Raw genomic sequence first — 12,540 nt, 5'->3', positions numbered from 1 at the left:
TCTACGATTAAGTCCTTAAGTGGACAGATACAAGGAAATCCCAAGGGATAACTTGAAATTTATATAAGTCCTTAAATGGACGGATTCAAAAATTCCAAGGGATAACTTGAAATTTATACAAGTCCTTAAGTGGACGGATACAAAGAAACCCCAAGGGATAACTTGAAATTTATATAAATCCTTAAGTGGACGAATTCAAAAATCCCAAGAGATAACTTGAAATCTATATGTCCTTAAGTGGATGAACACAAAAAAAGATCCCAATGGATAACTTGAAATTTATACAAGTCCTTAAGTGGACGGATTCAAAGAAACCCCAAGGGGTAACCCAAGATTTATAAGTCCTTATTTAAACCCCCAAGAGTGAGCTTGAAAATTACGTAATTCCTTAAGTAAATGGATTTAGGCATACCCAAGAGTACCTTGAGAAACCTATTAAGTCCAATTTATGAAATGAACAGATCATCGCAACACTAGAAGGTTTATTAAAGCCTGTACATAAGGTAGACGGACGATAAGCTAGAAAGTTATTTATTAAAATCCAAAGGTGGACGGACGATGTTACTTATAAAGTAAAACAAGTCCTGAAGCATTGACGGATGCCTTAGAGACTGATAGGCTAAAAAACTAAAATTTTTGAAGATAGATGGAAACTCTAAGATAAATAAACTTATAAAGTAAAAAGCTCGAAACTAGTAGGCAATGTTAAAAAATCACATGAACATTGTTTTCAACAAGGATTTCCTTATACAAAGATAGAAAACAAAGAGACTAGTTAACAAAACTACTAAGGTTGGTCGATGGGGGCCTTTCCATTCACTACTTGTTCATGCTCGAATGGCTCATCGTCCTCTCCAATAACATGAGTCTCATCCCCAACGAACTTGACTTGCCCATCTTCAGGAGCCGCCTCACCTTCGCCCTGAATGTTAAGCATGGGGCTGGCCTCGAACATCTCATCTGTACCTTCATGGTCGACGGTTCCAGCTGAAGTCTAGGCCACATTGTCTAGAGACACTTGCAACACGTCTAGATCGGGGTAAAGTGTTTTAACTTGATGGAGGCACTCCTGAAAACCATTGTCATAGTACTCACTGAGCTCGGTAAGAAAGCCGTCAGAGTTACGAAACTCTGTCTTTCTGTCTTCCTTAACCTAACGGACTTGCTCCCTTAATGTGGAAATCTCCCCCTCCTTGTCCCACTTTCCTCAGTTCGTCAGCAAGACTCTTTAACTCTTCTTGAGCTTTCTTGGTCATTGCTACCTTTTTCACTTGTGTTTCTTTCGAAGCCCTAGGCTCATTCAACTCCGTCTCGGCAGTCTGAACTTTCTCCTTCAAGTGGTCGACTCATTACTCTCGGGCCAGACAAGAGTCCATCAGACCTTTCATCATCAGCAGCCCCTGCAAGAGTTATAAGAAGGTTACAAATAAGAATAGTTAAAGAATAGAAAGGAAGGAGGAAGGTTGTGCTCTTGAGCCAAGCCAAAGAGACCTGACTCCCCCATGGCCTCAGTGGCATGGTTACCCAAGTCTTCATAGTCATCGTCCTTAATGATGGACGACAAAAGCCCCATAGCATATCGCGAATCCTTGTGAAGAAGAAGGGCGTGCTAGTCAAGGACGCGTCCTTTAGCCATCATCAAGCCCTTGCTGGCGCCATGACAGAGAGGAGGAGGCACCTCGGTAGCTGTAGGCGTCTCTCCAATGGTTGTTGCAGCTACTTCTGTAAGTTTCTTTGGTGGATGGTTGCCCTTATCTGTCAACTTCCACTTTATGAATGGCTTAGCTTATGTTGTCTCTCCAGTAAGTGGCATGACCCCTTTCAACTGTTTCTTTGCACATTCGATGGCTTGTTTACGGATGAAGGCTCTCTTCTTACCGTCGTCCATTTCTGCACCAAAGGGAATGGGAGGAGAGAGTTAGACAAGAATTATTTAAAAAAATAAAGAACAAAAAATAATAAAAATAAATGACGGACTCACATTTGCGTGCAATCTCGTCATAGCGACGGGCTATGTCTGTAGGCTAGGGACCCTCACAATACTAGTGGAGAATGTCTAAGGTAATGAGTTGTTTCCACATCCTCTCCTTCAATGGAATATGGAAGACTTTGTCCAAAAAGTTCCATTGCTCGAGGGTAACCTCTGGACGATCCTGGGCTGCAACCAAAATGGGCCACAAGTTAAACGGTAATAAATATGTGTAAGTGACGGAAAAACTAAGTAAACGGACACCTACTAGACGGGGGCAATATACCCCAAGTTCTATCTAAAATGGACATGCCCTGTCGTTCATCAGGGTGGCACACCTAATTGTCTCCCTAGACGAAAAAATACCGGTTCTTCTAGTTCCAGTTGGAGTTAGGGGTCTCGTACACCAACCTTAGTGACAGTTTCCTTGCCAGGAAACTATAGATGCCCCAAGACTTAGTTATCTCAAAGGTTGATAACAGTGGAAGAACTCCTCCATGGTTAAGCGACGACTTCCCTTACTTAAGACCCCATACAATACCTTGGCACCAAGAAAGATTCTTCAAGCATTCGAAGCAATCTGGCTAATGGCTAGCCCTAGATAGTGGGCCAGACGACGGTGAAGTGCACTCAAAGATAGCCTAAACCCAGCCTTGAAAATTTGTTCATACATCCTGACATCTAGGGCATCGCGATAGTAGCACTTCTCAAATTTGTGTGGCAGATGGATGGGGACATCAATAGGAATTTGCTACCTATCCCGTAAGGTGTTGAAGTGACTTCTTTGTATAGTCGAACTAAAATTGTTGACCATCCATATTAGGGTGAGGATGAAGTTCCTAAGGCTATTGATGCTAATAACGATTCTAAGCGAAGACTTGTCGCTTTCCTTGTTGCCTGGAACTTCATCCACATCACTCCTTGACCCTTCTTCGTCCAAATCCTCATCTTCCTCCTCGAAAGGTGAATTAGCAGACGGATCCCTTTCAAGGTATGAGGAGTCGAGGTCGCCTTGACCTGATGGGTACACTTCATCGTAGCCTGCTCCTTCATGGACACATGACTATTCACTCAATGCTTCACTAAACATCTATCCCACCTACAAACGATAGAGAAATTCCTAAGACTCTACAAGTCTATATACATGACGGAGTGCATAAGACTTAAGGGAAAGAAGGAAGAAGGAAAGATATATATAGAACGAGAACACTTATAGGTGTACGATGCGAATAGAAGATGGGAGTGGTATGGTGAATGGATGCGCTGAGATGACGGATCGACGGATTCTTGTAGGCGATAGTCGAGCTATGACACTGGGAATTAGCAATAAAAGGTAGAAATGAAGGAGGAAGGCCACATATATATAGAGAAATCGCGCGCAAGACGAAGCGACGCTTCAATTTGAGTAACCAACCACTAAAATTGTGCCATTTGTTCCCTTAGCATTTATGACTCTCAACTATCCTGTCAATCGAAACATAACTCCCTAGAACTAGGTGAAGCATTCACCCCATGTGTCTGTGTAGAATACCAGGCAGTGGACCTATGGAGTGAAGGGGTAGCTGATAGGGATAAATCCCAAAGCAGACAGATCCAATTAACGGATGCAGTCATAAATGATGGAGTCACCAAAAGAGACGGCTTAGTTATTCTACCAACCAAAGAATTAGTAGACGGGGTCATAACCTGGACGGGGAGGTAGGGCAATGGATGGACTCCTTATAGTAGACGGATCCAAGGGAGACAGTTTTTTGAAGCCACATGGCAACTATGTGGCATGAGTGGTCTCCAAGAATCCTAGTATTGAAATATCTTACATTCTATGCCCAACCATAATCAGAGGAATCCCTACAAGGAAAGGATCTTATAAAATACGATTATTAATGAGAATCTTCTCTACAAGGAAATATCTTTTCCACCAAGAAACAGAGGTTAGCTCTACATTACTATAAAAACTTCAAAGCACCCATAAATTAAGGTACGCATAATTCCCCAGCTTTAGCACTCTAGAGTTGTAGAAATTTTCTTTCTAACTTAACCTTTGGAGGGTATTTGGCCAATACCACATCGGTACTCTTTGTACAGTCTTCTCTGTGTTTTCGATTCACAGGTTTCGCCAAGAAGACGTGAGGACTGTTCGACTTAATGGCGATTTTTTACATCATCAGGGTTTAACTGAGAGAGTAAAGTATGAGATATTTACTCGTTTTCAAAATATTAAGGGGGAAATTGCTTGATTTTAAAGTGTTGGGAGAGAATTGTCAACTATCCGAAACGCAAAAAATGGAAACTGTTTTTTTTCCCAAGTTGTTTTTTTATGTAAAACTATGTGTGTGTGTGTGTTTTTTTTTTTTAATTTTTTAATTTTTTTTATATATACTTAAAACGGTGTTTAAAAAAGAACCAAAAATACAAAAAGTAAAACCAAGAAATTGCATGTAAAATAGTGAATTCTGGCTTAATAAAATTGACAAAAAAAAAAAAAAAAATTTCTAGAAATACAACAAAATGCTATAACATTTTCACTATACTTTATGATATTTTATTATTTTATTTTGACCTATAAGGAACTGACACCTCAAAAATAGAGAAAATATTGTGACAATTTTTTGTGTCAATAGTTTATTATTTTAATTTTTTTTTTTTTTAAAAAGCCATGCCTGCTTATATCTATACTATTAATAACACAATTTCTTGTTTAGGTTTCAACATTTTGCATACTAAAATATCCTCCCACAAATTATTAAACTCATTAAAATACCTATATCTTTTAGTTAAATAATTATAAATTAAAAAAATACAAACAGATTAAAAGAGTAATTTATTGATCCTAAGTTTTAGGTTTTTTTCTTTATTTTTTCTGTGGGGGATAAAATCTGTCAGTTGATGTTGGGTCGTAGTTCATGTACCAAGCCCAGCCACGATAAGAAGAAAAGGCATGGGCGTAAGATATCCCATCCCAACCATGATGGGCCGGGCCTGTTTAGGGGCGTCCGAGGAGGAGTACCTCCTCAGACTCGCCAATTAAGTGTCCAATTCGCACTCCATACCTGGCGAGAGGTCACCCAATACGAAGGAACAGTGCGTGACGTTCAGGAAGGGGGGCAACCACAACTGCCGCATTAAATGCCAAGGAACTACTTTTCCAGCCGCATTAATGTGGAAGGGACAGGAACGCAGAATCATCTTGGCCAGTGCAACTCACAGAAAAAAGGAAGGATGACCTATGGGACAGGCACTCAAGTGGAGGGTCAGGTGGTTGACAAGTGTAGGGACATGATCTTAGGAAGGATGCTATATAAGAGAAGGAGATCCCCATGGAAAGGGGATCGCAAGCAGAAGAAAGAAAAAGATAGAGAAAGAGAAAGGAGATAGAAGTATAAGAAACAACCCCAGGGACCATTACTCCAATAGTTTGAAGGAATATCCTTACGTCCAACTGGTTGCATGGCTTGGTCGTAACTGCGTTTCCTCTGTCAAAGACCTAGTTCTTTAACCTACTCTCTACAAATTCATTGTTGAGGGACTTTTGGGCCAGAATCACCCGCCTGTTGGGCCTGAGCCCCAAAATCGTGCCCTTACATTTTCCATTCGGCCTAAAACTTAGGACATTATTTCTTTCTTATTTTTAAACATTATTCTACGTTACCTTACCTTTTTTTTAACACATGGTTATTTATATATCACTTTTATATGTTATAACACTAAACCAAAAAAATAAAAAATAAAAAAGAACATTATTGTAGGCGTAAGATGCGTGTGATGAATCTAGTATATATATATAAAGCAAAGTCCAAACTTCAAACTAAACTTGGTGTTTAAAAAATAAAAATAAATAAATAAACCAGAACAAAAGCATCAAATAGTGAGTTTTGCTCTAGCAAATTGAATAAACCAAAAAGGTATTGTGGATAAGCCATTGGCCCTTTCTATATATAAATATATAGATACATATAGAAAAAAGAAAACATAAACAAAAAAAAAAAATCACTAAAATGGGTTAATATCCAAGCAAAAATTCTAGAGAGAAAGAGATCACTAATGGTTACAAATCCAAGTCTAGAGACTTTTTTTTTTTTTTTTTTTTTTTGGGTAAAAAAAAAGGGATAAAAAGGGGTGACCAATGTGGCTTCCTTACCTGGGCATGACTATAATGACACTCTATTCGCTTCCGGACAAGACCCCATACTCCCAATCTGTGAAAAACTCACTTATTATTTTTTGGACCGTTTGAGATGAATATGAGATATAAGAAGCAACAACACATAGTTAGTTGTTGAGGCTTGAATTCAAGTCTTGAGAGTTGTTGGCCCAATATTTTACCAATTTTACCTCTCAAATGTTGGTGAAAATCTAGAGACACCCACATACTCTTCTTACTTTCAATTGTGATGGCCCTAAGGAGCTAAATTAAGATAAGTATTGCATTGGCACTATATGCAATAGCTTTTCATAATTGAGATTGAGAGTAAAAAAAAAGAGTTACATTTAAGGCGTGTTTGGATACCGCCTATTTGCTGAAAACTGAAAACTTATTACTGAAAATATTGTAAAAAAATAATTTTTAAACCATAAAACACTGTTGTTGGTTTTGTTGGGGATTGGCTAGTCCATGGACAGTGCCATGAGATCAGTCAAAAAAACGCAAAACATGCATTCATTCATGGACTGTCGCAATCCAAACACACACTCAATCTCAATTTTTGAATTTTAAAAAAAAAAGAGTAAAAAATGCTAAAAAGGTTAAAAGTAAAATATATATATATATATATATATGAAAGAAGTAAAAAAAATTGTACGAAAAAAAAAGAAAAGAAAAGGAATTGTGCCTGATCTCAATCCGACGTCGTAGCAACTCACTCTGAAATTACATGAAGCAATGCCCATCCAACACGGCGAGAGTCAAAAAAGTTGGGAGTCAGCATCAACTCTGAACTTTCTGTTAAAAAAGTCAATCATTCAGTCTTGACTGTCTGCACACAAACTCAGTTAGCCATATCTGGTCTTGAGGTAATGTGCAAAACAGCAATGCAAAAGAATTGTATATAGTTAGTTAAGCAACGTTTGAAACAATAAAGGAAAGTAGCATCTCGAGTTTTAGAAACTCGAGATCCATATTACAAAAAGGCTCCATAGATCTCGAGTCTTTAAGACTCGAGTTTCATGCGAAAAAAATTTCACCTATAGTGGCGTTTTTAAGCCTTTTAGTGACGTTTTAAAGCCCTATAGCGGCGTTTTCTTGGAAAAATTTTAAGTACAGATTTATGGAGCCCTATAGTGGCGTTTTTAAGCCCTATAGTGACGTTTTATAGACCTATAGCGGCGTTTTTATTCAATTTATGGAAATCGAGACTTAAAAACTCGATTTTTATCTTGGAACTCGAGTTTTAGACACTCAAGATGCTAGTTTTCAATATTGTTTTGAAACGTGACAATTAACTAAATTTTTTAATATTTATTGTTATTTAGAAAAAAAATTCTCTGGCCTTCCATCTCTGGAATTTTTTTTTAAAATAACAATAAATATTAAACTATTTAGTTAATTGTCATATTTCAAAACAATTTTGAAAAATAACATCTCGAGTATCTAAAACTCGAGTTCCAGATGGAACTCGAGTTTTTAAGTCTCGATTTGGAGAAAAAAAATTGCGCTGAAAATCGAGTTTTAGAGACTCGATTTTCATAAATTGCAAAAAACGCCGCTATAGGTCTATAAAACGTCACTATAGGGCTTAAAAACGCCACTATAGGACTCCTTAAACCTGTACTTATAAAAAATTTTTTTTTGCAGGAAAACGTCGCTATAGGGTTTTAAAACGTCACTGTAAGTCTTAAAAACGCCACTATAGGTTAAATTTTTTTTGCATAAAACTCGAGTTTTAAAGACTCGAGATCTAAAGCGGGTCTTTAAGACTCGAGTTCTAATATGGATCTCGAGTTTCAAAAACTCGAGATGTTAATTTTCTAAATTGTTTGAAAACGTGCCTAACTAACTAATTTGAATGGTTGAAGGAAGCTGATTTGCACAATACCTCTCCATCTCTGCCTCTAAAACTCTTCAATTCCCTTCCAAAAAAAAAAAAAAACTGAAATGGATGTGTTGGAGGCCACTAGTTGGGAGCAGGAATCATACCCAATACCCAAAGACTTGGTGTTCGTTCCCCTCTTAGCTCTCATCTTCCCTACAGTTCGCCTTTTTCTTGACAGATATGTTTTTGAGGTAAATTCCTTACCAGTTTTGTCTCCTATGCTTAATCCTTTTTTTAGAGTACTATCCTATGATTTTGTTTGTTTGTTTGTTTTTTTTCTTATAATAGGAATAGTCAAGTGTTGTTGTTTTGTTACTGTTATGTAAGTACGGCAAGGTTCAGTCCGATACTAATTGTTCAGATTTGATCATTTCTAGTTGGACTTGTTTGTATTATTCCTTCAAATGTACTTGTTTGTATTACTCTAGTGTGAGCTCCATTTTGAACTGTTTTGTATTTAGTATGCTTTTTTTAGATTATGATTATGGTCAATCTCACTAGAAGAATTATTTATCATGTGATCTACCTTACCTTTTATTTTATATGGCATCAGTTGCCTGTTATCTAGGGAGTGAAATAAAATTTTTGTTACTGTAGGACTTGTAGTGATACATTTATGTTTAAAGATATGTTGAAAAGTTCTGTATCAAGAATTCATCAAATAGAGCAAAAAAGTGCAAGTGCAATTAGATTCTTTATTAGAAAGTAAGAAAAAATAATATTTTTGAAGCATGCACACAATGCAAATGTTAGAATGAACAAACCATTGCACTCCATGCTTTCCCTAAAACTGGTGCAAATTTACTATCATGCCCACATAGTTGTAAATACAGCCAACCAAGCTGCAAACAGTACTTTTGTTAGAACCACTGTCAGCTCTGACTTGGTGAACAATTGAAATTTATGGAGTGCAAATCTGACCATCTGAGCTTATCCTGATGGAGTGATGATGTTTATATGCGTGCTTTGCTGGTGACCATCATTCATTTGGCAAGAATGCTGTGGTATTTATTGTTTTCAGTTGCAGTAAATGGTTCCTTCTTATGTGTGACATCTAAAGTCTGAAGTTCATTAACCCTTCAAAAACATTATTGAGTTTCCTTTCTGCATTTTAAAAAAAATTTTATTTAAAAAAGTCACTTTACAAGATCTTGTTTATCATTGTTAGCTTAGTTTGAACCAGATGTTTGCTTGTTGCAGAATTTAGCTAGACGATTGATTTTTGGAAAGAATCATGCTGTATTGGACGTCTCAACAGATGTTAAGAGGAAGAAAATCAATAAATTCAAAGAGTCAGCATGGAAATTTATCTATTATCTTTCTGAAGAGCTTCTGGCTCTTTCTGTCACCTATGATGAGCCATGGTTCACTAATACCAAATACTTTTGGGTAGGACCTGGAGATCAGGTCTGGCCAGATCTGAAAATTAAGTAACTTCCCACACTCATCATACAGGGCATTTATCAATGTCAAAGTCAAGTTGTAGAATTGGCTTAATTTAATGTTTGATCTTTCATGTAATTTTTCTTGATGAAAATGATTTGCATCTCATATGTTTAGGCATAACCACATAATTAACCCCTCTTGCTCTGATTGACAGATTAAAATTGAAGGGATTGTACATGTATTCTGCCGGATTTTATTTGTACTCCATCGTTGCTTTGGTCTTTTGGGAAACAAGACGTTCAGACTTTTTGGTATCAATGGCTCATCATGTAGCAACTGTTATATTAATCACGTTGTCATACATATTTAAGTACGTTTAGAGGGCTTCAGCTTTTAGCTTGATTTTTCATTTTGTTACTTTAAGATGAATTGTGTGCAAATCCTGATTGCATATGAAAAGGAATGATTAATGGCTGTCTGCAAAGCCTCATCTTTTCATGCTAAAAAGAATCATTAAATGTTGGGCGTGCTCTTCAGCTGATGATTTTACATATAAACATTTCCTAACTTTTAGATTAACAAGATGCACTGTCTTCTTTAGCTCATCTAATCTGCTTTTGCCACCTGCAGGTTTGCTCGTGTTGGTTCAGTTATTTTAGCTGTCCATGAAGGAACTGATGTGATTCTGGAAGTTGCAAAGATGTCAAAATATAGTGGCTTTGAGGGGATGGCAAGCATTTGTTTCATCACGTTCGTTTTATGTTGGACTGTACTCCGCCTTATCTACTACCCATTCTGGATAATTTGGAGCACTAGGTGACTTTTACATGTAGCATGAACCTATATACCAATACTTATTGAGAGCCTCCTTACCAGTGTTCTATTGTGGCATGAGCAACAAGTTTATATATTGATAAGAAATCATGAATTTGTGTGTGTGTGTAGGCGCACTACATATACAGATGCCTGGTCATGAGTAAAACCAATTATTATCATTTTGCATAACTTAACTCATTTTTTTCCATAAGGAATTTGAGGATCGCTCCTTTAATTTTTTCAGGACAAGATGACAATATGTGCTTTTTTCATTTAATTTTCAATGGCAGTTCTTCTGTTTCTTTTTTCTTTTTATTTATTTTTTAAATGTAAAGAGAGTACCCTTGTGTGTTTTTCCAACTCTAATTGCTGCTTCAGGTTTCTGCAATATAAATCTTTCTCCCATATCGTGTGTGTGTGTTGGGGTGTGTGAGTTTATATATTGCTCCACGGAACTAAGTGTTGCATGCACTTGTGGTTTTGGCATGTTGTATTAAGCAAAAAAATAAATCTTTCTCCTATGAATTTCAGAACTGTGCTTTTCTCATCAAAGAATTTATCCATTGTGCATTAAGTTTGAGTATAGTTTTAGATGTGGCCTTTTCCTACTAGAATTTCTTAGTGTCACATGTATGAAAAACACAGTTATCCATTGTACTTTCCCTGCTTTTGATTATTCTCCCTAAAGAGGTCAGCTATGTTTCATTTCTCTCTGGCAGCTATGAAGTTCTTTTGACCTTGGACATGGAGAAGCACATGATAGATGGATCTATATATTATTATTTGTTCAATACTCTTCTGTTCTGCTTGCTCATTATTCATATCTATTGGTGGAAGTTGATGGTTATAATGGTGGTGAATCAAATTCATGCACGAGGCCAGATCAGTGATGATGTTAGATCCGGTAAGTAGCATAATTTTGTGGTTTTGGTACTTGCACATAGACACCTGCACAAGCATCTACTGTGAGAAAAGATGGGGGGTGGGGGTGCGGGAGGAAGTATAAATGCACATAAGAATTATTTAATTGAAGACGGGCTAAGGGGCAGAATCATTGTCATAATACTTGCATTCACTGTGCTATGTGCGTTACACTATATATTATTGTTACCCGTATCAATTAAAGAGAATAATAAAATAAAAATAAAAATAAAAGGAGATAGCAATGTACATAGTTTCATTGTATCCATAGCAATTGGTTGATTAGCAATGAGAATTTTCAGTAACTTTTGTAGGCCCAAGGGATTTAGATTTGTGGTTGGTTTTAATCATGTTTTACTTAGAAACCTAGACAAACCAAGGCCATTAATGGCCGTTTTATTTTAGGGCTAATATTTAAATTTCAGTACATTCATGGTTAGTGATTTAAAAATATATATATATATATATATATTTATATATATGTATATATATATATTTTGCTCGGAAATTTTATTGAATTAAATTTGAAATTGTCCAAAGTCTTGGAAAAGCTATAATTGAGAATATGCATCACCCTGTTTGCTACTAGTGAATTATACAGTACCATTCTGACCATTGCAGCCCTCTGACAGACCATTTTGTGTATGGTCATTTTGATTTCAATATATTGGCTGGTATTATTTTTCAATCTAATACACAATTCCTGAGAGATGTTAGTCATGTCTTCACCATAATGTTAGTTAGAGCCGGTATCATAGTTCAAAATAGTTTGATTGGAGAATTGTGCGAATATTCATTGCATTGAAGTTGCAGTTGTTTTCATATGTTTTCAAAATGGCCATCACAAAGCTAGTTGTAATAAGGACGTGATATGGGATAGGAAGAAATATGCTTTATACTGTCACCTAAGTTCAGCAATCTTGGATGGCTTTGTTTTCTGCAGATTCTGAAAGTGATACTGAACACAATGATTGACAATCAAGAAATATTGAAGAACACCAAGGGCGTTTTGCAATGATAGTTTCCTTGCTTCAGCATGAATTATGCTGCTATTTTTCAGGCAGATAGACGTCTCTATGCTACTTTTTCTCATCAGAACACTAAGATACATTGGGCTGTACTGGTCTGTTATTTATATAACTAACGGATGTCCTGCGCAATACGTGTGTTCATTAGTAGTTATTTTAATATATATATATATATTAGATAGAATTTCTACTTTATTTTAATATATATATATATATATATATATTAGATAGAATTTCTACTTTAGCCTAATCTAAGTGTATGTGTATGAAATTCCTTTCTAGAGACTTGAATCTCGGTTCTTACCCCTGCACCCCACAAACACTTGTGAAGTGACTATCGCACCGATTGTGTGTGTTAGTTATTTTATAATACTCATGTGTTATAATGTTT

The 12,540-nt window shown here is 36.5% G+C and overlaps 1 protein-coding gene across 7 annotated transcripts in view; it reads left to right on the top strand.

Annotated features, from left to right (window-relative positions):
• Positions 1–12,296, top strand: part of LOC126703400 (ceramide synthase 1 LOH3-like) — a 52,218-nt gene extending 39,922 nt beyond the window's left edge. For 2 of the 7 annotated variants that reach the window (XM_050402360.1, XM_050402363.1), the window contains exons 2-6: positions 9,199–9,428; positions 9,599–9,754; positions 10,015–10,200; positions 10,920–11,104; positions 12,065–12,296. In XM_050402360.1, the coding sequence (XP_050258317.1) occupies positions 9,199–9,428; positions 9,599–9,754; positions 10,015–10,200; positions 10,920–11,104; positions 12,065–12,096 (789 nt within the window). In that variant the 3' untranslated portion in view covers positions 12,097–12,296. Of the gene's footprint in view, positions 1–8,010; positions 8,190–9,198; positions 9,429–9,598; positions 9,755–10,014; positions 10,201–10,224; positions 10,315–10,919; positions 11,105–12,064 lie in introns of those variants that run through there. The other 5 variants (XM_050402358.1, XM_050402356.1, XM_050402362.1 and 2 more) reach the window with 4 other exon arrangements.
• The last annotated feature ends 244 nt before the right edge of the window (positions 12,297–12,540 follow it).

Source organism: Quercus robur, chromosome 10 (assembly GCF_932294415.1).
Source record: "Quercus robur chromosome 10, dhQueRobu3.1, whole genome shotgun sequence".
NCBI classification, from domain to species: domain Eukaryota; kingdom Viridiplantae; phylum Streptophyta; class Magnoliopsida; order Fagales; family Fagaceae; genus Quercus; species Quercus robur.
The sequence above is the reverse complement of the archived record's forward strand: the minus strand, read 5'-3'. Positions and strand labels throughout refer to the sequence as shown.